Source organism: Coloeus monedula (genome assembly GCF_965178545.1).
Source record: "Coloeus monedula genome assembly, chromosome: 16".
In the NCBI taxonomy this organism is placed as follows: Eukaryota; Metazoa; Chordata; class Aves; order Passeriformes; family Corvidae; genus Coloeus; species Coloeus monedula.
This window is the reverse complement of record NC_138796.1, coordinates 8,377,435-8,403,631: the sequence shown is the minus strand read 5'-3', so window position 1 is coordinate 8,403,631 and position 26,197 is coordinate 8,377,435. Positions and strand designations below refer to the sequence as shown.

General features: G+C 53.3%; 1 protein-coding gene across 3 annotated transcripts in view; it reads left to right on the top strand.

Annotated features, from left to right (window-relative positions):
• Positions 1–26,197, top strand: part of PKD1 (polycystin 1, transient receptor potential channel interacting) — a gene marked incomplete at its 5' end in the record, with an annotated part of 79,777 nt that overhangs the window by 32,200 nt on the left and 21,380 nt on the right. The window contains 19 exons of one of the 3 annotated variants that reach the window (XM_082292196.1): positions 14–85; positions 1,411–1,580; positions 3,589–4,257; positions 4,513–4,696; positions 7,625–7,839; positions 8,808–8,920; positions 9,001–9,127; positions 10,006–10,283; positions 10,921–11,646; positions 12,673–12,804; positions 14,223–14,398; positions 14,780–14,913; positions 15,479–19,101; positions 20,055–20,201; positions 21,645–21,788; positions 22,673–22,952; positions 24,369–24,585; positions 25,041–25,191; positions 25,665–25,817. In XM_082292196.1, the coding sequence (XP_082148322.1) occupies positions 14–85; positions 1,411–1,580; positions 3,589–4,257; positions 4,513–4,696; positions 7,625–7,839; positions 8,808–8,920; positions 9,001–9,127; positions 10,006–10,283; positions 10,921–11,646; positions 12,673–12,804; positions 14,223–14,398; positions 14,780–14,913; positions 15,479–19,101; positions 20,055–20,201; positions 21,645–21,788; positions 22,673–22,952; positions 24,369–24,585; positions 25,041–25,191; positions 25,665–25,817 (7,711 nt within the window). Of the gene's footprint in view, positions 1–13; positions 86–557; positions 666–1,410; positions 1,581–3,588; positions 4,258–4,512; positions 4,697–7,624; positions 7,840–8,807; positions 8,921–9,000; positions 9,128–10,005; positions 10,284–10,920; positions 11,647–12,672; positions 12,805–14,222; positions 14,399–14,779; positions 14,914–15,478; positions 19,102–20,054; positions 20,202–21,644; positions 21,789–22,672; positions 22,953–24,368; positions 24,586–25,040; positions 25,192–25,664; positions 25,818–26,197 lie in introns of those variants that run through there. The other 2 variants (XM_082292198.1, XM_082292197.1) reach the window with 2 other exon arrangements.

Here is a 26,197-nt window from a genome sequence, read left to right as displayed (position 1 = left end):
CTCTCTTTTACAGAGATATAAGCCACAACCAGATTTCTACATTAGAAGATGGAATATTTGATAATTTATTTAATTTAAGTGAAATGTAAGTTCATCCTCTTTGTTTCCCAGTTCTTTATGTAGACCTTTCCTTGAAACATTCCTTCCTTTCGTGGTGGGGTGGGAGGCTGTGCTGACTTGGAGAGATCTTGGGCATCCAAGCAGCTGCCTTTTGGGGTGTCTCCAGTTTCTTTCTCAAGCTGTGTCCTGCTCCTGGGTCCTGTTGGTGTCCTTCAGTCCTGACCTCTTCCGTATCTGTGCCTCTGTCTCCTGGATATCTCCAATCTCTGCCGCTGCCTTCTTGTCTTCCTTGCTTCTCTCCCGCGCCAGCTCTGCTGAGGTTCTTGTCTCTGACCATGCTCTGGGTCATGCAGTCCTGTTTGCATGGTCACACCTTGAGACTGGAGGATCCAGTGATTCCTGAAGCCTGGTAGGTCCTGACTGAGGTATTCAAGTCACTTGTCCCTAAGTGATCCAAGTGTTTAGGTTTTGTTTTTTAATTGAAGTCTTTTGATGTTATGGGGAAGCCACACATTTCTGGAAGAGATCCATGAAGTCACAGCACAAATGGCAGTTCTGCCTCTGGATGAGCCAAAGGATTGACCCCATGCAAGCCCTCTTGGCAAGTGAGAGAAAAACTCAGCCCTACATTCTCCCTGAGGACAGGACACAAAGAGCATTCTCAGCTTTGCAGTTTGGCTCACAAGTGGCTCTGGATAGAGACACAAAGGCCCTGTGGGCTGTGTCCCAGGGAGCCTGTCCCTGCTTGGCCTGGTGGCAAAGTGGTGTTTTCAGCCCCAAAGTCAGGGCTCAGCCCTGCAAACACCCAGCCCTGCTGGCATCAGCTCCACACACAGCTCCAGCTCTGTCCTGCTCACAGCTGAGTGCCAAAGGCTGTAATTTGGATCCAGCTTAGCTGCAATTAAAGTTTCCATCTTTTCGTTGAACTGCCACATGGAAAGATTATCATTGACTTTGCATTTCTTTTTTTGACAGATCAATTTTATTCTCTTAGCTGTTTTTTAATGGAGCTGTAAATAGTCCCCTGAGCAGGGAAGGCTGCCCTCATACCCAGGGGCTCTTGCATGACAGGTTATTTTAGATATATGATTGTGTCTGTCATTTGCTTCTAATTGCAACAATTATTTGTAGAGTTAAAAAAGTACTTGGAGTACTTGCCTAATTCTAGCCTCTAGAAAAATCACGTTAATTATTGCTTGATTCCCTATTCGTTAACTCCCCTCCCAGTTATTCCAAAGCCTTTCAGTGGAGTGGCACAGATGGGAACAGGGAGGGCTCGGCACACTGCTGTAATTAAGGCTTAGCACATGTCACATTAATCCCTAACTTGTTCTGATCTCCCTCTGACAGAAACTTAAGTTGGAATCCATTTGTATGTGACTGCAAACTGTCCTGGTTGCCCCGCTGGGTGGAAGACAGAAAAGTGAGAGTCCTTGAGGCATTGGACACGAGATGTGCCCACCCCCCCGAGGTGGCAAACCTGTCCCTCTTCGATGTCATGTTCCTCAATGCCACCTGTGGTAAGGAAAGGCTGTGGGGTGGAGGTGACTGCATGGGAGTGATGGGCCCAGGGGCAGCAGGGATCACATCAGCCTCTTCAGACCTCGAGTCACCAGTTCTAATCTAATTAAGCAGGTGTTGGTCACACAGTCTGTGTGCTGGTGCCTTAAGGATCAAGTCAGTCACACCAGGGCTGAGATTAGCCCTCATCACAGACCAGGCACCACAGGACACTGGCTCCGTGACCTGCAGCCTCAGGCTTTCATTCTCCCAGGGTTTGAAAAGGCTGACTTCAAGCACTGAAACCTCATGGGAGGTGATGGCACCTGAGGACATGCTGAGTTGGGTCTTTGCAGGTGACAGGGCTCCACATTGGGAGTGTTGAATGAACACTGCCCTGCTCTACAGCTACCTGCTCCAGGGGCATTTTTCTGACTGCTTGGCCAGGAGAAATGTCAGGCAGTGATTCACTGGAAAAGGGAGAGCCCTAAGAAGGCTAATCCTGCCTAGATGTTCGGTTATCCCGGAATAAGAGAGAGGGAGGGAGAGTAAGGGCTCCCTATGGCAGGCAGCAGGCATCTCCTTTAATTTGGGAGCTGGGTGACAGGAGGATGCAGGGATGAGGGACCCAGAGCTGTGTGACAGGAGTGTGCAGGGATTAGGCTGAGGGACCCAGAGCTGGTGGGGGGCCAGCTGAGCTGCCTGGTGAGGCACGGTGATCCCCAGGACCAAAATCCGGGTGGTGGTTCCTCCTCTTCCCCCAGCAAAGCTACCCCAGCTTGCAGCATCTTGCAGGAATTGTCAAAGGGAAAAACACTTGGCACTGTTACTGCTCTTGATAATCAGTTGTTGCCTCTTGAACTACTTAAAGCCAGTGTGGAAACAATAATGTGAGGCTGCCTTCTGGGTAATTCAGTGTAATGCGAGTAGGCTGGGACAGCCTGCCAGCTCCTGACAGTTCTTAGTGACCGGCAGGGGATGAAGAATGACCAGGCTGGTGGTAGAAAACAGAGCAGTTCCCATGCCGTGCTCCTCTCCAGGGACTGTTCTTAGGAGAAGTGGCTCAGTGTTTGCCGGAAGGCCGTGGAGGAAGCTGGACAGTTGGATGGGTTTGATCTGGGAAGATCACACGAGACTGGAGCTGTTGAGATGTTTGGGGGAGATGTTGTAGCAACCAGCAGCAACAGCGGAGCAAACGTGGCCAGGCCGCGTGGGCAGAGGCCGAGGGAGAGGCCCTGCCTGGGTGTTTGTGGCAGGGAAACGTCCCACCCTGTGCAAGCCAGAGAGGGGGGATGACACTCAGGGGAATGAGCTGTTCTCTGGGCCTGGGGCTGTCGTGGGTCTGTGTCCATGCACGTGTGAGTCCCTGTTCCCTGTCGGCAGCACGTGCTGTTCCCGTGGGCATCCCTGCACCCCTTCGGGTGCAGCTGGGCCTGGCATTGCCCTCCTCTCCAGCACCATGTTTTCCTGCAAGGAGGGAAGCTCTTGGCTCTCCCCATGGAGAAAGGTGCCTCAGGGAGTAGGCCTGGTGGAGAGTCCATCGGTATCTCCCCTGTGTCCCCAGTGTGCCACTGCCCAAGCGTGTTTGGTTTTGGATTTGTTGCTGGAGGTCCCAGGCAGCACATGATGAAACATTCTGCACCAGACCAAGCCAGGGTACCACCAAAGGACACCCTTTTTTCATGGTCTCACTGTGGGCTCCTCTGAGTGTCAGACTCGGCAGCTCCATGTCCCATGGGAGTGTCGGTCTCTCCAAAGCCCTGTTTTATTTACTGAGTGCTGCTGCTCCATAAATCTGTGTGACTGGCTTGTTATTTCTGTCATCACTAATTAGCATAAAGAGTTTGGAAACTGTTGCTGGGGGATTAAAGACTTCCCAGGCAAGTCTCAAAAAGGAAATGCTCAGAGTAGGAGCTGCGCAGGGGAATTCCATTCCTAGGAGTGTGGGGTGGTTCTCTTGGAGGGTCTCACCAGTCCATGGCATCCCAGTGTCTGTTTTGCAAGAGGATCTTCTGTTCTGTCCTGCAGGAGCTCAGTACATCACGTGTCTGACAGGCAACCACACTGAAGAAGCTGAGCTTGTCATCCTCTTCACGTCTGTCCACTCTGGGAACCTCACCGAGGAGACCTGCAGTGCCCTCTGTTACTCTCAAGACCAGGAGTATGGAGGTTTTGGCTCCCAGGGGCAGTGTTTGTGTGGAACTGCCCATGAGACAAACTCTTCCTCCGGCTGTTTGCCATTTTGCACTGAGCATTTCTCTGGGCAGGGCTGTGGTGGCCCCTCACTTGTCCCCTCGCCCTTCCAGGCACAGCTGCCTGTGTCTTTCACAGGACTCCAGCCCCGGTACAGCCTGCACCAGCCCGTGCTCTTCAATGTCAGTATTCCCATTGCTGTCAGCACTTTACTGTGGGAATTTGGGGACCAGACAGAGGTTCTCAACACCACTGGACACACAGCTGTGCACACCTATGCCTTACCCGGGCAGTACAATGTCACTGCCACCATCCTTGTGGGCTCCAGGATCCTATATGAGCAGGCAGAAATTGAGGTGGTGGCTTCACCCCAACAGCTGGAACTGCAATGTCCTTCCTTGGTCATGACAAACGAGAGCCTGGACATCCGGATCCGCAATAGGGGCGGCACCGGGCTCGCGGTGCTGTACGGGATCACTGCGGAGACTGGAGAGCTGGGCAGGGGTGAGCAGGGCTGGCTGGGGGTGCTGGGATGGCTGGCACTGGGTCCTGGGCCTCCCCTTGGCCTCCCCTCCCAGTGAGGGGTGAGGGATGACTCCTCTGTGCACTCCTTGCTCCCTGGCTGAGCAGTGTTTTGCGCTTTAACAGCAATGGGGTTTGTTGGCTTCGGGACTGGGACATTCCTGGAGCCTCTCTGCCCAGATTGGGTTGGGATGTGTGGCCCATAGAGAGGACATCATTCCTGTGTTCTTTCTGCAGCAGTTCACCCCATGTGCCCTGCTGAGGGCTTGGTTTTCCCAGGAAATAACCACTGCTACCAGCTAGTGGTGGAGAAGGCAGAGTGGCTGGAGGCACAGCGGCACTGCCAGGAGCTTGGAAATGGGGACCTGGCTTTTGTCAGCAGCCCTGACATCCAGAGCTTCCTGGTTGCTCATGTCATCAGGTAAGTGAGGAAGGGAAGGATTGGGATCACCTAGGGACAGATTTTGGGTTCCTGAGGGCATGTCTGCAGAGTGCTGTGTGCACGCTGAGTATGGGGAGATGGTGGGAGTGAGGCTGCTGAACAAAGAAGGAACGAGCAGAGCTTGAGCCCTTGCTGGACTTGGCTTCTTTCCTTAAAGGCTGTGGAGGGAAGAAGAGGAATGGGGCAGGATGGCTGGAAATCACAGTTGGGAACTGAGAGATTGGTGGGCTTCTTGTACCCTGTGTTTGTGTTTGTGGATGCCTCTGAAATGTCGTGAAAAGGGATCTTGTGTCCTTAGACATGGCTGCAGCCCAAAGCCCAGACCTTTCCCCTTCCTGTCTCTCATCCTGGGAAACATCAGTGCTCCTCTCTAGCAGCATCTGCTCCACCTCAGGACTGGGCTTTATAAACAGAGAGTGCTGCAAGTGTCAGCCTTTGATTAAATCCGCCCCTCTGAGTGCCCTTTCTCCAGCAAGTCATTCTGGGGGAGGGAGGACAACCAGGAGAGCTCTCAGGGCCTGACAGCCCTGTCAGCACTCCCAGCTGCAGCTGTGGGAGATGGGCTCTTCACAAACACGTCCCAGAAAGCACATGGAAGGGAACAGCTGCGTGTGACATCAGCTTTGAATGCTCCCGCTCAAGGGCTGACAGCCCCTTCTTGTATCCATGCCCTGTTCCCTTCACACAGGGCTGGATGCTGAGATTGCAAACATGTGGTCCCAGCTCTGGGGAAGGGAGGCTGTCCCTCTCCATGGGTTAGGAGCTGGTCACTGGGTGCTGGGATGTGGCAGGAATTGCGTGTGGAGCTGCTGGGCTGCGGCACACAGGAATCACGAGACCTTGGAGGGAACAGGGCTGTTCCCCAGCTGCTGCCCCACAGCGCTCTCCTTCCCACCCCCCTCTAGTCCATATATTTATTTTATTAATCCATGCAGATAAACATGAAGGAGGCAGCTCCAGAATGCGATTTCCCTGGTGATGAAAAGGCCAATGGGCCGAGCTGCAGGATTTTGGAACATGCAGCTTCCATAGTTTCTTATGGGAAGATGACAGAAGCAGGAAGCTGTTTCCCATTAGGGCACTGAGCAGCTCTCCTCTCCTTTGCTCCTGACATGGAGCAGCATGTGCTGAGCTGGTCCCTCCCTGCCTGCAGAAGCAGAGGATGGGACCATCCAGGGGACCCCACTTTTTTTTGCCCCTCTGCCCTTCCAAGCCTCCCCAGGCCTGTTCTGCTCCTCCTGCCCCAGCAAGGCAGCTCAGTCCTTCCTCAGAGGTAGAGGAGAGCTCACATCTTGCTTCAAAAGAGGGTGTTCAGAGTCCTCCTGTTCCCCCTGCAATGGAATGCGCTGGGCAGTGGGGCAGGGTGGGAGCCAGGCAGCAGCTTGTCTTTTAGTTATTCCTTCCTTTCTTACATTTTTTTTTTCTGATGACTTGCAGTTAGATCATAGCTGGAATTAGAAAAGGAAAATCTCCACTGAGTTTTCCTGATGGCAGCAGGCAGGCAGTTTCCTACCCTGCTCTCCCTTATTCCCTGCCAGTGGTTCAGGAGCAGAACACAGCCCTTATTTATTTTTTAATCTCATTTGCAGTGAAAACTACTGATTCACGGAACAAGTTATTTTTGTCATCATTTTTCAGCATGACCTCATGAATCATTTCATCTGGCGTGAGCCTGGGGGTGGAGAGGCACCACTTATCACCAGTTATCTCCCCAGTCCGCTTTGCAGAGCTGTGGTACCACCCTGGGAGCACGCTGGGGCAGGCAAGGGCATGGCAGGATTGATTTCCACCTGCAGGAGGGAGTGTGGAGAAGGAGCGGAGAGCTTGGAAGGGTGCAGGATGTTAATACAGAGAAGTTAATAGAAGTTAATATGGAACGAACGCCTCCCTTTCTGCTGGGTGCGATTAGAAACAGTTCTCCAGAACTGTGAGACTTCTCAGCACTTTCCACCAGGATCTCTGCAGGGATTCAGCCAGTTTCCAAATGGGGCAGGGACATTCTATCACCTAAAAGGAGCCTGGCAGTTTCTTGTGGGGGGGGGGGGTTCAGCTGCCTGCAGTGCTTCAGCCTCTGCTTGTCCCCTCTGGCTGCTGCCTTTCCATGGTGGCCGAGGAGCTGATCAGCTCCAGGAGCTGCATCCAGGAGAGCAGGAGCTCCCAGACCTGGCACTGTTGAGCTTTGATCCTGCACTGGTGCCGGTCCCACCTGCAGTGGAGCATTGACTCGTGGTAAATCCCACAGGTCTGCGCAGAAAAAGCACACATTTTCTAAGGGATTCAGCTTTACCAGACAGTTCTGTGTGACCAGATCATTTCTCTTGGGTCATGACTCAAAACAGGCTTGGCAGAATCTGGGAGGGTTGTTTCAGCTGCAGTGTGAGCAGCTCATGGTAACAGAGTGCTCTGCTCGGAGTGGGGTAAGGCTCAAGTCAACCTGCTGGTCACAGAATCATGGAATGGTTTGGCCTGGGAGGGATCTTAAAGCTCATCCAGTTCCACCCCTTTCCATGGGTAGGGACGCCTTCCACTCACTCTTCCAGGTTGCTCCAAGCCCCATCTAACCTGGCCTTGGACACTCCCAGGGATGGGGTGGCCACAGCTTCTCTGGGCACCCTGTTCCAGGGCCTCCTCACCCTCAACCAGGATCTTGGGACAGAGGTGGGAAGGCTGGTGCAGAGCGGTGCTGTGCTGTGGAGGGACTGTTCCTGAGATTCTGGTGGTAGAGTGGATACTGAAACTCCTTAATAATTAAAAGGCTTCATGAAATGCAGCCCGTGACACCCCGATGGAGCTGTTGTTATTATTTTTAGAGAGAACCATAGATGGCAGCTGTCCCAGCTCTTTCTAATACTCGTGATTTCCTGAAATCCCCCCTCCCCCCTCTTTTTTTTTTTTTTTTTTTTGCAGGAGCCTCGATGTCTGGATTGGATTCAATGATTTTGCAAGCTCTGGAGCGCAGCAGAGAGGGGAAGGATTTAATCTGGAGAGCTGTCAGAACTGGCTGCCAGGAGAACCCCATCCCTCCAACGCTGACCACTGCGTGCGGATGGGCCCGACGGGCCAGTGCAACACGGACCTGTGCATGGCCAAGCACAGCTACGTCTGCGAGTACAAGCCACAAGGTGGGCTCTGCTTGCCCTGCTGGCACCGAGGGTGGGCTGGTGTCCCCTCACTGGCACTGCCATGGAAAAAGAGGCATGCATGGAGAGGCTCATCCAGGCCATCGCCAAAAACAAGTGTGACTTGCAACAGTATTCCCAAACCCAACTTCCAGAAAGACAACTTTAGCCCAAAAGGAAGAATTTGTCTTATTCCAGTCTTTGCCATGAGAAGGAGAGAGAGGAGCAAAGGTCTAAGGCAAAGCACTGGAAATAGCTTTTCCCTCTTATTTGAGCAGTCTTGGCTGCTGCCAGGATCTGAGGCCGTGGTGCTGCCTTGGTGGCCCAGTGTCCTTCATTGTGTAATCTGGGAGATGCTGGGGTGGCTCGAAAGATGATGAGGTGAGGTGTGATGTGGTGTGTGCTCTCCCGGTTTATGGGTATGCAGCTTCCCAAACCTTCTACACCGGTGTAGGGAGTAAGAAAAAGAAGTAGAATGGACGTGAAACAGGGCAGAAGATTTAGGGAAGAAGGAAAAGCCATGGCCAGAGAGGCCACTGGCCTGGTCAGGGGGGCAGCAGCCCAGTCCCCAGAGAGCCACAAGTGTTTGCCGCTGCTGGAAACCAGCTGGTCGTCGCCACATTTCCCACAAAGTCCAGGGGCACAGGGAGGATGAGGAATGCTCAGAAATTCCTTATGCTCAGAAATTCCAAGCAAATCATTAGCTGTTGGAAGGGAGAATTACTTGCACAGTTCCTAGAAGTCAAAATTGCTGAACATTGCAAATGAAAATGTTATTTGTGCTGGATGAGAAAGAAATCAAGACACCTATAAGGAGAAGGAAGGTACAGGATTATAGAGCTGCTCCTTCAGTACAGCTGGGCAGACTCCTGAGCGGTCCAAGCCCTGCTGCAGCTTCACAGGGTGGAGGGAATGGCCTCAGGCCTTGCTGAGTCTCATGGGCTTTGTTCAAATATTTCCTTTGTAAACAGGAGTTCTCCTAAATGCCGAAAACTTCTTTGAGGGAGACGCTGTGTTCGCCACACACGAGGCCGTGAGGAACGTGAGCGAAGCTGTGCCGGCAGCTCCATGGCAGGCTGAGGAGGTGAGAGGGGTTTTCTCATCCTGCTGCTGCCCAGGGATCCCTGGGGATATGGGCAGGTGAGAGCTGTGCATGTTCTGCAGGTGCTGGAGTTCCCGGAGCTGGTGTTCAGGCACCAGGGATTTCTCACTGCCCTGGAGTTTGTGACACAGGAGCTGCACCAGCCTGTCCAAGTGAGGTTCCGGCTGCACAGACCGATGGATGGGGAAGGTGAGGCTTCTCCTCAACACTTGTGGGATTGTTGGAGGTGACACCATCAAACTGGGTCTGGCCTTGTGGCCCCTCTGGTCCTCTGACCCTTAAACACTCAGAGATTTGGTTCTTTTTTTTTGAGATTAAAGTGCAGGATCAACAAGTAGGGTTGGAAAGTCTTGGAGAAGTGGTTATCCTGGAGAAAATAATAGAGGGAGAAATGTCTCTAAATGCATGAGGAGAATGTGAGTGTTAAGGACCATGTGTAGAAGCTCATTAATCTTCTGAGCTGTACTTTTTACTTTGTGAAAACTCATGTCAAATGGGAATGTGTTCTGGTCCATCTGGCCCCACGGGTTAACAAGGAAGAACATTTTCCTGAGCCCATTCTTCTTGATGGATGAGATAATCTAAAAAGCCTTTTACTCCTTGTACAACAGCCCAACAGTCACAGTTTTGGCAACAATTAATTCTGCAGCAGAATGTTTGTTGTAGCTGTAGGGTTGGCTGGTTACAAAAGGATCGTTTTTGACACTGACAAGCTGATACTTTGACATGGAAACATTAACTTCAGAAAAGTTGCTTAATGTGTTTTCAATGTCAAGGCCAGCTCTTGCTTTCACTTGGACTTGCTTTTGCTGGAGCACAGATCCTTTCAGAGTGCAAATTGGTACGTTCTCACTGGAAAAGAGACAGCTTTGGCTTTAATGATCTTGGTGGATTTTTGTAGTAAAACTGGACCCTTACATAGCACCAGGATGTGCTGCAGTTGCAGCTTTTACTAAGAATGGAGCCATCATCAAAGTGGAAAAAATGGTGAATTTGGAACAAAGAAGTGCATTAGTAGTGTAACTCATCAGAGTGGTGATCACTGATTTCTCTTTCACTACTTCCAGACTACCAGGAGGAAAACAATGCTACAGAACCATTCCCCAGCGCTCAGGATGACGGGAACTGGACCCTGCTGGAATGTCCTCCTGGTTTCCAGTGGTGTCCTTTGACGAATTTGTGCTCATCCCACAACAACTGCTGCAATGGGACCGAGTGTGCTAACAGTTCCTTTGGCATCAGCCCTGCCCCTGGGTCCCTGCAGCCCAATGACAGCCAGCCCAGCTATGAACTCCTCAAGGAATTCCTCTTTACAGTACCAGCTGGCCCCTCTTCCCAGTATCAGGTCAGTGTTTACTGCTGTAACCAGTGAGTAAGTGGGGCAGTTTTCTCCTGAGGGCTTTGGGTAAGTTTGGGTTGTTCCCCTTTGGCAGATGGAGCCACTGAAGTCCATTGGAATGTGCCCAGTGTCACATGGGCCATGGTTTCTCTGTAGTCCCCTGTGCCAAGCACAGTTGGTAAGAAGGGTCAAAAGCAGTTGGCACAGGTTGCCCAGAGAAGCTGTGGCTGCCCCTGGATCCCTGGAAGTGTCCAAGGCCAGGTTGGGCAGGGCTTAGAGCAACCTGGGATAGTGGAAGGTGTTTCTGCCCATGGCCAGGGATGGAACATGATGGGCTTTAAGCTCCTTTCCCACCCAGACCATTCCATGATTCCATGAAAAGGCTGTGCAGATTCCATGGGCTGTTCCTGTGGCATTAACACAGTGGAGATGGAGCATAAAGCTGATTTCTGTGTTGGCACATTTGATTCAGAGAGGCCAAGGAGGGTGGGGTGCTGAAAGGTCTCCCTGTGCTGTGTTGGGATCTGCACCGTTTCTGTTGGTTCCCACCTGGCAGGAAATCCAGCATTTTGCCTGGGCAGAAGTTGGGGGTGAATGCTCTTAACGTGAGGCATTAATCCAAGAATGTCTCCTCTCTCTGCAGGTCACATTCAGAAAAGAAAACATCTTTGTCAGGGCTGGGGATGTTTTCAGTATCCAGCACAATGCAAGCTCGGGGTCGTTCCTCCAGTGCCACCCCAGTGCCACCTCCATGTACAGAAGGAACTCCTCCGAGTGGGCACCGGGCCCGTCCGACGGCTCCGTGGATCCCCCCAGGAAAAACAGCACCGTGTGCTCTGTCTGGGTGCGCTACGCCGAGGAGCAGCTGGTGCCAGTGCTCAGCCCCCACAACGCAGGGCTGGAGCACCCCGGTCACTACACGGTCCGAGCCAGCGTGGACAACGGGATCTTCAGTGCCAACCTCTCCTGCAGCTTCCGGGTGGCCTCCCGGGTGTCCGGCCTGCGCGTCATCCACCCCGCCCCCCAGGGCTCCAGGGTGTACCTGCCCACCAACCACACCACGCTCGTGGTCAAGCTGTCCTCGGGGGTCAACGCCACTGCCAGCTGGCTGGGGGACAACCGCACTGTGCCCTTTGTGGCGACCTGTCCGGCGGCCGTGGCCCTGCTGTGTGCCAGGGAGACCAACGACACCTGGTTTGCTGTGGTGCAGCTGGGTGGCCTCGGGGAGGGCGTCAGCACCCACGTGCTCGTTGCGGAGAACGCGGTGAGCTCCCAGAACATCACGGTCACGGTGAAGGTGGAGGAGCCCATCCGCGGGCTGAGGGCCACCCCCGACCCCGAGAGCAGAGTGCTGGTGAACACACGGGTGGTGAGTGTTGGCTGCTGCTCTGAACCCATCCCTCGTGGGTTTAGCCCTCGCCTGTAGCTGTCAGGGGTGTGTTTGGCTCGGGGGTGGTGGGGTAGGGGAGCACTGCTTGCCGCTAAGCTGCCAGGCCGTGCTGCCCGCACTGCTGCAGACACAGCATGTGGCACCAGCGCTGCTGCTCTCCAGCAGGAAGGCAGCTCAACTGCACATCCCCTTGGACCCCCCGAGGTAAGACAGTGCCTCCTGCAAGAGAATACTGTCTGTCCAGTTCCCCGGGACACCAGGGGTGTTAGGAAAGGCCAGTATTTACCTTGTTTTGCCTTGTTGAGGTAGTTGGTCCTTGAGGTGTTTAGACTTGCTCTAATAAATCCTTACATCAGCTGGATGAAGCTGTAAAAGTTTCGCCCCTCCAAGTCTTCGAGTTCCTCTGGTGTTTGCAGTCTTGTTTTCTCCAGTCCCCCATCCCCAGAGCTACAGTCCTGGGAAGCTGCTCAGTAACTGCCCCAAATGCTCTGTACAAGCTCTGGCTGCTTCTGGCAGATCCTGTGCCTGCACCTCTCAGTCTCACCCTTCCTGCTGCCGCAGGCTGCTCAGGAGGCACTGCTGGAGTGAGAGACCTGCCCTGTCCAACCCCTTCAGCCTTTGGGTCAGGCACCATCCCTGGACAAGGGTCAGAGGCTCAGCTTACAGGTGTAGCTAAAGCCAGGCTGTTTCTGCAGAGATTTCAGAAGGTTTTTTAGTTAGCAAGAGAGACCTGATCACAGGAGCGGAGTGTTGGGCTGTGGGAGCAGGGAGTGTGGGGTCTGCTCCCAGCTCTGCTGGGAATTTAGGGAGTCAGGGTCTGCATTTCTCCATCAGCAGCAGAGCCACAGATGATCTGTCACCTCTCTGCCATGCTCTGAGGGCACTGCAGGTGTGGGGGCCTCCCAGTCTGGCTCTGCTTCATCTCCAGTTTAACTGGAGATCTCCTGGGAAGTGCTGGGAATGCTTTTCTCTTGCACTAGTGTGAAATGTTCTCGTGCCTTTCAGAGCTACATCCCTGTGATGGAGGCTGGGTCAGATGTGACTTTCCGATGGACAGTAGATGATAAGCCATCTTTCACTTTTTACAATGTTGTCTTCAACGTTATCTACCAAAGCCCAGCTGTGTACAAGCTTTCGGTAAGCCAAGGCCTTTCCCGTGATACCATTTCACCCCTGGGTTTCCGTCTCATCCCACAAACTCCTCAGGAAAAGCAGCAGGGAGAGAAGGCAGAGTTGAGTTGAGGTTTTCACTGTGCTCGTCTGCTGTTTCTCACTGAGCTGCTCTTGCAAATGCAAATAGTTTCTTCCACTCTTACATTACTTCTCTGTGTTCCTCCTCTTTGCTTTCTCCTCTTTTCTCCAAGTTCCCCTTTCTGTTCATGGAGTGTCTGTGTTTCCTCCTCCTCCCTAGCAGGAATTAGCAGGGAGCCCCTGCCCTGGCAGACAGGAGATCTGGATTCAGAACCTGGAAGAGGCAGGATGCATCATAAGACTTCCATAGGCAGGACAAAGCTTCTCCCACGAGCTCCTGTGTTCTCTGTCCTGTTCTCTTTCTCCTGATGCAGACTGGAATGCTGGGTTTCGCCATGACCCCAGAAGGATGGAGCAGAGTCTGGGCCAAGGGAGGCCCAGGAATATCTCTGGCCAGAGTATCTTTGTGTGTCATGCCCTGCAGAGTTTGCACTGGTCCAAGGTGCTGGACCTGCTCTCAGGGTGACTCGGCTTCCTGAGCAGACACCAGCCCAGCCCCAAGGCCACGCTCACACTAATTTGCTTGGTGCAGCACTAATTTGCTGGGTGAAGCACGGTGCTGAGGGCCTGGGCTGCTTTCACTTACAGAGCTGCCAAGGTGCTGTTAGCCTGGGGGGCTCTGGGTTTGGTGCAGCAGATCCACAGAAGCCTAGACACGAGCTTCTCTTACCTGCTGGGGTGGGAGGTCTGTTCCAGTGGGTTTGAAGGATCCCTCTGCCAGCAGCTCAGCTCTCCTGCAGGTGAGAGGGGGAAGATGCTTTGTCAGTGTTACATGCCTAGAAAATCTTGAGGGTTCTGCTCTACTTCTGTCATGTCTCTTCAGTCCCTTGTGTCCCTTTCCCTCGTCTGCCCAGCCTTGCTCTCCCTCTCTGTGCCCACCACACTGGGATCCTGGAGCTGCACTTCGTGTGCTTGGTTTTATGAGCCTCTCCCATCCCCGCTATGTGCTTGAAGCCACTTTTCTGCCACCGTCCTGAGGAAATTGGATGGCTCTTGTCCCGTTGGGGCAGCAGGTGTCTGTGCTCAGCAGCTGGAGCTGCAGGGCACATTGGAGCAGGCAAAGGGGCAGCTGGCAAGTTCAGAGCCAGAGGAGCCTCAGGATGAGAAACTCCTCTCCTCGTCCTCTTGCTGTAGCACCAGTCCTTCCTTGGACTGGCTGTAGTCGTGAAGATGTGGCCACTCTCTCTGCCCTGACCTGCTTACCTACCTGGTGGTGCTTCTGCAGTCCAGAAAAGCCCCACTCAGAGGGTGATCCCCACAACAACGGGTCTCAAACCCATTCTTTGTCCCACTGTCCTTCCCAGCTCACCGCCTCCAACCACGTCAGCAACTTCACAGTCAACTACAACGTGACAGTGGAGATGATGAACAGGATGAAGAACCTGAGCGTGGTGGGCATCCTGCCAGTGCTGCCCCAGAACAGCAGCGTGGAGCTCAGCGCCAGGGTTCACGTGGACTCGGCTGTGGAGGCTCTGTTCCTGTGAGTCCTTTGCTGCTTGCCCAAACTTAAGATCTTTCTGTGCACATCTTACCTTACCTGCACTGTTTCTCTTCCCAGGGCCAGCTGATCCATCTCAGCTGCTCTTTAGTTAATGTGAAATCCCTGTGAGTGGGGGCCAGTCACATATGTGTCATTCAGGCTGAAATCCTTTTCTTTTAAAGTGTTACAACACTGCTTTAATTTGGGTTCTTCCTCTTCTTCCCAGTGCTGTGCTCCTCTCAGCACAGCTACTGCTTTGATACTTGACATTCTGCTTCCTATGTTTTTTTTTGAAAACCCAGCCCTGACCTGAAAGGGTTCCTCTGGGATTTCCATGATTCTCCTGTTGTGCAGTGTAACATGGTTTGCCTGTTTCTCCAGGTGGGATTTTGGAGATGGTGTCCAGGAGACATATCTGTTCAAACCTCCCTACAACAAGTCTTTCCTTGTTCCTGATCCCAATGTCCATGAGGTTGTCATTGAGCACAACGTTTCACACATCTACCAAGACCCAGGTATGCTCAACAAAGTTCTTTGGGGAAGAAGGGGCTCAGGCATTTTTGGTGTGAGGGGTGTACGAGGCACCTTCCAATAAAACCAGAGCTTGGAAGTCATTGCCTTGTTCCTGAGCAAACAGCCAGAGTGACTGGAAATCTCCAGCAGTTGCCATCCTCTATAACTCCATTTCCCGGGGAAGTTTGGCCACTCTGTAAGAAGCAGGTCCACCACACACAGCCCCTTTTTGGGCAGTCTCAGCAGAAGGAAGAGGGAGGGGCAGGCAAGCACCGGGCCGGTGGGAGGGGTGGGCAGCAGGGAGGGTCTGTTCTGTGGGTGAGCAGAAAGAAAATCTTTTCTCTCTACCTGTTGGACTGGCTCCTTTCTTGGTGTTTGATCCCCACACACATGACCTGCTGTAATTCCTGCTGGTCCTGGGCTAGAGCAGGGCAGCCCAGGGTGTGCACAGCACAGGAGCAGAGTGTCCCCTGCAGCCCGTGTCACATGCCCCCACCACCACAGCACTGAGAAGCTGTTGACAGGCATGTCCTCACACTGCCCTTGTTCTGCTCTCTCCCAATGCAGGAGAATATGCCCTGATGGTTGTTGTGTCCAACCAGTACGAGAACCTCACCCACCTGAGCCCAGTTCACGTCCACAGTTACCTGATCGATGTGAAGGTGGAGGCAGAGGAGGATGTTTTGGTTGTGGGCCAGCTCATCACCTTCCGAGCCACTCCTCTGCCATCCCCGTATGGCGTCGTGTACATGTGGGACTTCGGGGACGGGTCCTCCCTGCTCACAGAGATCCAGCCCACCGTGACCTACAGCTACCCCCACAGAGGGGTGTACAACGTCACCGTGACAGCCAACAACACCGTGAGCAGCGTGGAGACCGTGGAGTGCTACCAGGTGTTTGAGGAGATAACGGGGCTCCGCGTTTCCGCGGACGAGGCCACAGAGCTGGGAGCAGCCGTCACCATTAACGCTTCTGTGCAGACTGGGGACAGCATCACCTGGACATTTGACATGGGGGACGGGACAGTGCTGAGGAGTCAGGTGCCAGTGGTGGAACACGTGTACATAAAGGACATCAACTGCACCGTGAACGTGACAGCTGTGAATCCTGTGAACTCTGTCTCCCAGGTGGTTCCTGTCCGGATATTTGTCCTGGAAGTACTCAGAATAGAGCCCACTTCTTGCATCCTGGAGCACCCAGATGTGCAGCTCACTGCCTATGTGACAGGGAATCCTGAGGAGTACGTCTTTGACTGGACTTTTGGAGATGGCTCGTCCAATGTCACAGTCAGTGGGGACCCTGTGGTGGTGCACAACTTCACCCGGAGCGGGACGTTCCCGCTGTCCCTGACCCTCTCCAGCAGCTTTAACAAGGCTCACTATTTCACCAGTGTCTGTGTGGAGCCGGAGATCCTCAATGTCACCCTCCTGCCTTCCAAGCGCTTCGTGAGGCTTGGGGAAGAGACCACCTTCCAGGTCAGTGCCGTGCCTCCCTACCAGTACCGCTACCGCTGGAATTTTGGCAACAACGAATCCACCAGGTCAAGTGGGACTGAAGTGACCTACACCTACAAGAACACAGGGGTCTTCCTGGTCACGGTGACCGTCTCCAACAATGTCTCTTTCAACAATGACACAGCATTTGTGGAGGTCCAGGAGCCAGTTGGGGTTGCAAAGATTGAATATAACGGGACAGATGTTCTGGAGGTGAACCAGATCTACCTGTTTTCTGCCAGCATGAATGGAACCAAAGTGAGTTACTGCTGGGACTTTGGGGATGGCACTGTCCAGCCTGGGCAAGTGGCCACCCACTCCTACAACAGCACAGGGCACTACAGCATTACAGTGATGGGGCAGAACGATGTGAGCTCCAACGAGACTGCCATTGACATCACCGTGAAACGGCGTCTCTTTGGCCTGACCGTCAATGCCAGCAGGACAGTGGTGCCATTGAATGGCTCCGTGAGCTTTGTAGCCACGCTGGTGGCTGGCACAGCCATCCGCTACTCGTGGATCCTCTGCGATCGCTGCACTCCTATCCAAGGCTCCTCCACCATTTCCTACACCTTCCGCTCCGTGGGCACATTCAACGTCATTGTGACGGCAGAGAACAAGATCAGCTCGCTGCAGGACAGCATCTACGTCTACGTCCTGGAGCAGATTGAGGGCCTGCAGGTGGCCAGCAGTGACCTGGTGGAGGACATGTATTTCCCAACTAACAAAACACTCCATTTGCAGGCCGTGGTGAGAGAGGGCACAAACATCTCCTACAGCTGGGTGGTCCAACGGGATGGCAATGCTGTGCAGACCTTCACTGGGAAAACCTTCCCCTTGAACATCCTGGAAGCTGGGAACTACACTGTCTACCTGAAGGCCACCAACATGCTGGGCTGTGCCACTGCTAACAGGACACTGGAGTTCATTGAAAGCCTTGGTGTCCTAAAGCCCTTTGCCTTCCCCAACCCAGCTGCTATTAATGCCTCTGTGAACATAAGTGCCACCATAACCAGTGGCACTGGCATCACGTACGTGTGGTACCTGGAGGACGGCTCCTCTCCTGTCACCTCTGAACCCTTTATTATACACTCCTTCCAAAGCCCTGGAATGATTGAGGTCATCGTTGGAGCAGAAAACAAGCTGAATTCAACCAATGCCACAGTTTCTGTCTGTGTGGAGGAGGTCATCGAGGGGCTGAGTATAGGGACAGCAGAGCTGGACTGTAGGTATGTCTCCTCAGGCTCCACGGTGGTCTTTGAGGGGGAGCTGCAGAGGGGGACTGAAGTGACGTGGCTGTGGGAGGTGCCAAATGGCACATTGAGTGGCCAGTCCGTGGCAGTCACGTTCCCCACGGCAGGGTTGTACACGGTCCATCTGAACGCATCCAACGACATAAGCTGGGCTCTGGCCAGCAGGAACATCTCGGTGCTGGACAGGATTCAAGGTCTGGAAGTCGTCGCCAGCAAGAAGGTGTTGGAGCCAGGGGAGCAGGTCACGTTTGAGATCAGGATGCTGTCAGGTACCTCTGTGAGTTACCTGGTGAGCATTAGTGGGGACTACTCCGTGGTGCTCAACAGCTCCAGGTACACCCATGAGTTCACCAAGAGCGGAGATTATCTGGTGACTGTGACTGTGCAGAACCAGATCAGCATTGCCCACGCCCAGGTGCTCATCTCTGTCCTGGAGCCCATCCAGGACGTCAGGCTCCTGAACTGCTGCGAGGAGGGCATTCCCACAGGCACGGAGAAGAGCTTCAGTGCCCGCGTGGGGAGCGGCTCCCGCGTGTCCTTCTCCTGGCAGTTCTGCCTGTGGAAAGAGCGAGGCCGGTCCGTGGTTGCTGCATCAGGAGAGAGCGTTTCCTACACTCCAGAAGCTGCAGGGCTGCTGGAGATCCACCTCATTGCCTTCAATGACTTGGGAAGGATCAACATCACCAGAACCATCCAGGTGCAAGACCCCATAGTCCAGGTGTCCCTCAGTGCCACCAATGCCTTTGTCAACAGGACGGCCCTGTTTGAAGCCACAGTGGTGCCCAGCAGCAGGAGCGTTGAGTTCTTGTGGAGCTTTGGGGATGGCTCTTCCACTCAAACCACCAGGGTTGCAGTGGCCAACTATTCTTACCTGAGCCCCGGGGATTACCTGGTGGAGGTGAATGCCACCAATCTCATCAGCTTCTTCATAGCCCAGCTCACGGTCACCGTCAAAGTCCTGGAGTGCGAGGAGCCTGAGGTGGAGTTGGCCCTGCCACCGCAGGTGGTTATGAAGAGATCCCAGAGGAACTATCTGGAGGCACAGATTGACCTCCGAGGGTGCATCAAGTACCAGACAGAGCACCTGTGGGAGATCTACCGAGCACCCAGCTGCATGAACTTGGATGACTCCAGCAGGATCCGGCTGCCGAATGTCGACGTGAACAGGCCCCAGCTGGTTATCCCGAAGCTTGGCCTGGAAGTTGGGAACTATTGCTTCATGTTTATTGTCTCCTTTGGAGACACCCCGCTGTCCAAAAGCATCTTTGCCAATGTGACTGTGATCCCGAGTAAGCTGGTCCCAATCATTGATGGGGGGTCATACCGTGTATGGTCCAACACTCAGGACTTAATCTTGGATGGGGAGAAATCCTACGACCCAAACTTGGATGACGGGGAGCAGACCCCGTTGTTATACGAGTGGTCCTGCACATCCTCCTCCAAGGTAAGAGCAACATTGCACAGCCAGAGTGACCATTTTGGAGCTCCAGCTCCACCACAAACCTGTCTGGGGTGATGTCGAGAGAAGCTTTTGTGAGCATCTTTAACAGAGCTGCTCTAGAAGGAGGGTTGCAAAGGTTGAGTTCCCAGCTCGGGATGATGATACAGAAATTGGTGTGAGGAGTGGTGCAGTGCAGTGTCCCTGGGCAAGGCAGAAGGGCTGGCTCTGGAAGTGGAGGCATTGGCATTGCTGCTTCCCTGGCATTTGGCCTCTGGTTCCCAGTGTCAGTGCTGCTGTTTCCATGCGCTGAGGGAGTTAAGGAGCTGCTGATGCAGTCTGGGAGCTCAGGGCTCTGGTCCCTCTCCCATTAACAGTTAAATGTCTCTAATGCCATCATGGGACAAAGTTAGACTTCGGAGAGGTCAAGTGACCACAGCTTGTGGTCACAAGCAGGTCACTGTCCTCACGTGCTGAAGTGGTCTGACCCTGCACTGATGGAAGAGCAAGGGAGAGCTCCTGGCAAATCCTTATGGGAATCCACCTCAGGACCATTTTTGATTGAATGAGGAACTCTTTTCATTGTACAATGTCATGTTTTCTAGCTTTGTCTCAAAATAGCAAATGTGAAGTGTATGGGGATTGGACCTGTTGGTTTAACGTGAGCTTTTTGTGTTGCTTGGCAATGTTTATAAGGTATTTCATGAAGAATTAATTGCTGTAAACTACAAATTTGAAACTCAGATGAAATATAGGAGTATTCCAGCTACTGTTTACTAACCTGAAGAGTAGGATAATGTGTGTCCACACATGCCCTGTTTTCCCCACCCCAGTGGTGGCACTGCACAGCAAGGTCTGTGGCAGTGACTCTGTGTGGACCTGAATGTTTTGGCTGTGGACTAACCCGATGTGCACCCGTACCAAGGAGGGTTTGAAAGTTCTTTTCTCCTTGCAAGCAGAGCTCGGCTGCAGGGTGCTCTCTGAATTTCAGTGCCAAGGAAGGAATTGTCACAATATCCAAAGCTCTATTAGAAGCAGATGTGGAGTACACGTTCGACCTCACCGTCAGGAAGGAGGGGATGAGTCCCGAGGCCACCAACCAAACCGTGCGTACCACACACAGCTGTCACCTTCTCTCCTTGGCACAGCCACCTCTAAGGCACAGAGTCATGGGATGGTTGGCTTGGAAAGGACCTTAAAGATCATCCAGTTCCACCCCCTGCCATGGGCAAGGACACCTTCCACTATCCCGCGTTGCTCCAAGCCCTGTCCAGCCTGGCCTTGGACACTCCCAGGGATCCAGGGGCAGCCACAGCTTCTCTGGGCAGCCTGTGCCAGGGCCTCCCCACCCTCACAGGGAAAAATTAGTCCCTTTTCCCAAGGAAGTTTCTATAGGAGAAAGGACACTTCCTTTCCCGCTCTTCTGCACTCCCAGCTCTTCACGTGCCACAGGCTCTTCCCTCATTTTACCCAGAGAGCTTCCTAAGAGCCAGTGCTTAATGTTACTGTCAACAGTTCCTCTCTTCTCACCTTGGAAGGTTTTTTAAGGGAGGATTTTTTCAGTGCACGTTGTTTATGTCCCATGAATCCCCACGCTGAGCGCACCCGCACAGTTTATGTCAGGAACATCCATTGTGGTGCGCTTGGCAATTGGAGATGGACTCAGTGTGGAAGTGGAAACTCTTACAGCCTGGTTTTGAAACCAGAGCTGCAGGATGAAAAGAAAAAAAATGAAATTGATAGTCTTTCAAGGACATTCTGTAGTATCTGGTTTCCATGCAGGAGCGCAAAACAATGCTTCCAGTGTCGCAGGAAATCTGCAAATACTGGCGGAATGAAGGGAGCTCCAGCGCGCTCCGGCGCAGTGCTGGGGGATATTTATCCCCTTTTAAGAGTCTGCCATGTTAAACAATGTCTTCATTACTATCTTTGAATTCATAACACTCATTATGCCAGGGCAGAGGGCTCAGTCCAGTGCTGGACAAGCCCATTTCTGCAGGGATTAAAGGAATTTAGACAGAGCACAAGGGTCAGAGTTCAACTGCTGTTGTGTCTGAGCCACTGGTGCCTCTAGAGCTCTGCGAGTGCTCTGCCAGGAAGGTGTGGTGGATGTCTGGAGATGTGCAGTTAGATTCCAGCTGAAAGCCTGGAACAATGTGCTGCTCCCTGGAAAAGGTGGTTCTTCCATCCCCATCTGGCAGCACAAGCAGGGTTTGCTGGGAATTCAGCACCAGGGACCAGAGGGACATTTCAGAAGTCATTTATGTTGTTAAAAAGTGTAATTAAATAAATCCAGAATGACCTAGGTCAGCCCGGTTTGGCGTTGGGTGGCTCTTGCGAACCAGTGACAGAACTGGGCAGTGTAAGAGCAGAGATGCAGCTTAAATCTGACCCAAAATCCATTGGGAATCCCTTCCTGCTGTTTCTTAGCACAGACTGGGCTGGTGCAGAGCAATTCCTCCTTGCAGCACCAGGTGCTGGGGTGTGTCCTTGGCTGTTGTCTGTGTTTTGGTGTCAGACCTTCTTGATGGAGCCTCTTGCCTTCCCAGGTATTCATCAAGAGGGGAGGAGTCCCTATCGTGTCCCTGGAGTGTGTTTCCTGCAAGGCTCAGTCTGTTTACGAGGTCAGCAAGAGCTCCTACGTGTACCTGGAGGGCACCTGCCAGAACTGTCACAACGACTCCAAGCTTGGGGTAAAGTCACAAGGCTTTGCTTCGCCTTTGGTGGGCTCTGGGAGAAGGGGCAGGCAGAGGGGTCAGGGTGGAAAGGGAAAGAGAAATGAAGTCCTGGACCTAAACTGCCGTAGAGACAAGGAGGGGAAGCAATTTCTGGCCACAAGCAGTGGCAGGTGGTTCTGGCTGAGTCCTTGTGGGGTCATTTCTAAGCCAAAGCCATGAGTGGCCAGCCCTTTCCACACAAAAGCCACTTTTTTTTTCCTATAAGAGATCTGTAAAGTGAAGTGGTTTTTCTCCCTGCTGGTTGGCATTTTGCCCGTTATTCTGGCGGCTCAAGCAGAGGTGGTTCAGTCTCTCCTCTTGTGCCCTCCTCTAATTCCAGCTTCCATTGCAGCCTGTGGAGTGAAGCAGGTCTCAGAACTGGAAGTCCTGTTGCTCCCAGCAAGCCCAGCATGTCCTTGCCTGGCATTTTCTGCCTGGTTATCTCACTGTTTCTCCTGTTATCACAGTCGTAGGTTTGTGCTATTAACGGTAACCACCCAGGCCACGTTCAGCTTGAAGCACATAAAACACAGTATCCCATGGAGACTCCACCAGTGCTTCATTTATTTCCTGTGTTTTGTACTCTGTATTATGAAATATTCTGTCGGAGGGTGATGTAATCCCAGAAACTAAAGTAGATCTCACAGTGGAAATATTCCCACCAGACATTTTGGAAAGGTTCCAGTTCTTGTTGCTGTAGCACACAAGACTAAAGCTGAATTATCAACTGCAAATTTGGCAGACGCTCCCACTAGAAATCTGTTACTTTTTATAAAAGACTCAATCTGAAAACATTTTAAGGACATTAACTTCAGCTTCAAACCAAACCTCTCCTGTCTTTCCCCTGTCCATCCCTGCAGAGGTGGGCAGCTCACAGCTTTAAGAACAAGTCCCTCATCCTGGACAAAACAACCACGTCCACTGGCGACACAGGGATGAACCTGGTCCTGAGGCAAGGAGCCCTGAGAGATGGCGAGGGATACACCTTCACTCTACACATCACAGACCTCACCACGGGGGAGGAAGGCTTCGCCTCCATTGACCTGCTGCCCAACCAACCCCCTGTGGGGGGGTCCTGCCACCTGTCCCCCAAGGGACCCCTCAGGGCGCTGGTGACAAAGGTGCACTTTGAGTGTGCAGGTGAGAGCACCTGCCAGCCCCTCCTGCTCCTCATGACCAGCTGCTCTTCCCACAGATGTTCCCTTCACCCCAAACTCCTACCCCAGGGCAATGTTGGTCAGGGCTGGGCTCAGCAGTGGTTTGGACCATGAGCAGCTTTGTGTGCCCAAATTGTGGAGCTCTCAAACTCACGGTGGCAGGCAGGCAGTTTAAAAATTCCTAACTCATGTAGGTGAATGGTGATATCCAGGCCAGACCAGTTCTTGTGGAAGGGACTGGTATTTCAGTGCAGGAAAAAGAAGATGGTGCCCAAAACTGAGTCACAGTATGTGGAAAGAATCAAAAGATGAAGCAGTGGGGCTGTCTCTGCCGTGTGGGCTGGATGTTCCCACCACCGTCACCTTCCCAACCAGCTGCAGAGACAGCAACAGTGAGCCCAGCTTTGGAAAAGTGGCCTGGCTGATGTCCCGTAGCCTTGGGCCAAGGACTAAGTGCCTCTGGAAACCAGATTTCCCCAAATGATCAGTGTTAGAGATTAGAGCTCTTTGTGCACAGTGCCGGGAAGCCACGCTGGGAGGAGATGAATCTTGCTGCTTCCAGGGGGCTGGGCACAAAACTGGGGGAGCAGCAGAAATGTGTTTAGGGTGATGTGGTTGTAACTTCAGTATGTTTTGAGCTATCCAGAATAATGCTGGAATCAATTCTTCTTTGGAATGGTGGGAATTTCAGCTCGTAGTGATTGTTTTTAAGCTGAAGTGACAGAGACAGGACACAGTGGCAGTGCCAGCACCTTCACTGGGGCTCACTGGCGAACACAATGAATTTCCCAACTGCCCAGCTCCCATGAAAGTCCCCATAATTCCTGGGAGCTTCAAGGAAATCTTTGTGCAGATTTTGTCCTGGGCTCAGTTGTTCCTGAGAGGCTGAACTGCCGGAGAGCTGAGCCTCTGTCTAATGTCAGGACTTGTACAGAAGCTGTGGCCTTTGTCAGTGCTGTTCCCAGCCTCAGCAGTTATTCCCCCTTGTTATTTTGATCATGAATTTTTCATAATCCCTTTAAATGTTACAGAACCCAAACACCCAGGGAGAAAGTCCTAAACATCACAAAAAATCAGAGAGAATGAAGACACCCCTCCAGCCTGGTGGAGTCCTTGTGCTGTCCTCATTGTGGGGACAGTCTGCCAGAGCAGGGGACCCCTGCTGGGACAGCAGCAAGGGCAGGTCCATAGAACCATCAGAGAATCCTGGAATGGTTTGCGTTGGAAGGGTCTTTAAAGACCATCTTGTCCCTTGTCAGGTTGCTCCAAACTCCATCCATGCTGAAGGGCTGAGCGGGATGGGACACCCCAGGGGTGGGAGGGGGCAGTGCCAGCTCCTTTGGGGTGGTGTCTGCAGCTCCCCATGCCCCTGTCAGAGCCCTGTGGGGTTTCCTTGCAGGCTGGCGGGACACAGAGGACGCCGAGGGGCCGCTGGTGTACATCCTGCTGGCCTCGCGCCACCGCCCCGGCCACTTCCACGAGTTCTGCGTGTACAAGGGCAGCCGGGCCGAGCACGGCGCCTTCCTGCCCCCCGGCTTCCACGAGAGCGGCTTCCAGGTGTCCGTGGCCGTGCTGGTGCAGGACCAGCTGGGAGCCACCGTGGTGGCTGTGAACCGGTAAGATGCTGCTGGCAGGCTGGGCTTTCCCTCGGCACCATGTCCAGCCTCAGCTCCCAAATCCCAGGCTCGTGGCTTGGCCAGCGGGTCCCTGTCCTGATCCTGGGTGAAGGGTTTGCCTCCTGGAAGAGGCTGTTGGCAGGGAGGGGAGGGGAGGCTCAGCAGAAGTGCAGACAGAGAATTCCAGGCTTTGTGGGTCATTGCTGGAGGGGGAGGTTTTCCCAGGAGTTACTGCTGCCACAGAATCATGGAATTGCTAAGTGGGAAAAGACTCCTGGGATCATGGAGTCCCAGGGCTGGGCCAGTGAGGAGTCAGGCTGCAGGTCCTTGGTGTTTCTCATGCAAATGGGGCACCACGGCAGCAGCAGTGGTGCTTTTATGGGACACCCACCTGCCTCCCCTCCTCTCCCTCCCAGCCCAGTCTGCACTTCACCCAAATCCCTCTTTCCTTGCAGCTCCATTGAAATTGGCCTCCCCGAGGGGTTCCCCAGCCTCTCCCACTGGCTCTACAATCAGACTGACAGCGTGCTCCAGGGATTGGTGAAACAAGGGGACCCTCAGCAGGTCATTGAGTACTCTCTGGCCCTCATCACCATCTTGAATGAGGTAACGAAGCTTGTTCTGCCCAAGAGGGGCCTCCAGAAGTCCTTGCAATCGCCAGTAGAATTTTTGGGCCAGATTTTGTACAACAATCTCTATAGGCAGGGCAGGAATTTGGGGCTATATTCCTGTTTCCCTGCCCAGGAAGAGGTTGCTGCATACCTGGAAGCCAGGCAGGGATGAGCTTCCCCCTGGGCACAGGCAACCTGCTGAGCTGGATAAGGACTGTACTCCAGGTAATAGATGGCTGCTGAGTGCCAAGTTGTTAAGATAATTGCTTGGAGAACAGAAGTGAAATTGAGGAAGTTCTGCTGGAAAACCAGCTCATTAGATCCCTCTGGGGAGAAGCAGAGGCAGGAGATGTGGAGTGCAGGGAACAGGTGACTCCAGCTCAGCTCAGCAGCCTCTGAAACTGCTCTTCACTCTGTTTTTTTCACTCTACCTTCCTCACTCTTCCTGCTTTTTCTTCCACCCCCCAGTATGAGCGATCCATGCTGCTGGAGCCTGAGGCTGGGCACGAATTTGAGCTCCGGACCTGGACTCGCAACAACATCACAGAGACCCTGAACTCCCTGAAGGTGAACACGGTGGATGACATCCAGCAGATCTCGGCCGCCCTGGCGCAGTGCACGGTACGTCCCCTGCCACCACCTCTGAGCCTCCAGCTGCAGCTCCTCAGTCCTTGCTGTGCTTGCCTGGCTCTCTCCACACACAGCAGGGACAGGTGTCACTTGCTGGCATCATCAGGGTTTCTGTGGTGAGGTCCTGGGTGCTGCCAGCTCTGCCCCTGGGAGCTCTGTGCTGCTCCTCTGGTACCTGTCCTGGTTGGCAGCTGCAGGTGGAGGCTGCAGGAGAGGCCTTCACAGACTGGAGAATTGGAGAATCATGGAATGGTTTGCGTTGGAAGAGATCTTAAAGCTCACCCAGTGCCACCCCCTGCCATGGGCAGGGACACCTTCCACTATCCCAGGGTGCTCCAAGTCCTGTCCAGCCTGGCCTTGGGCACTTCCAA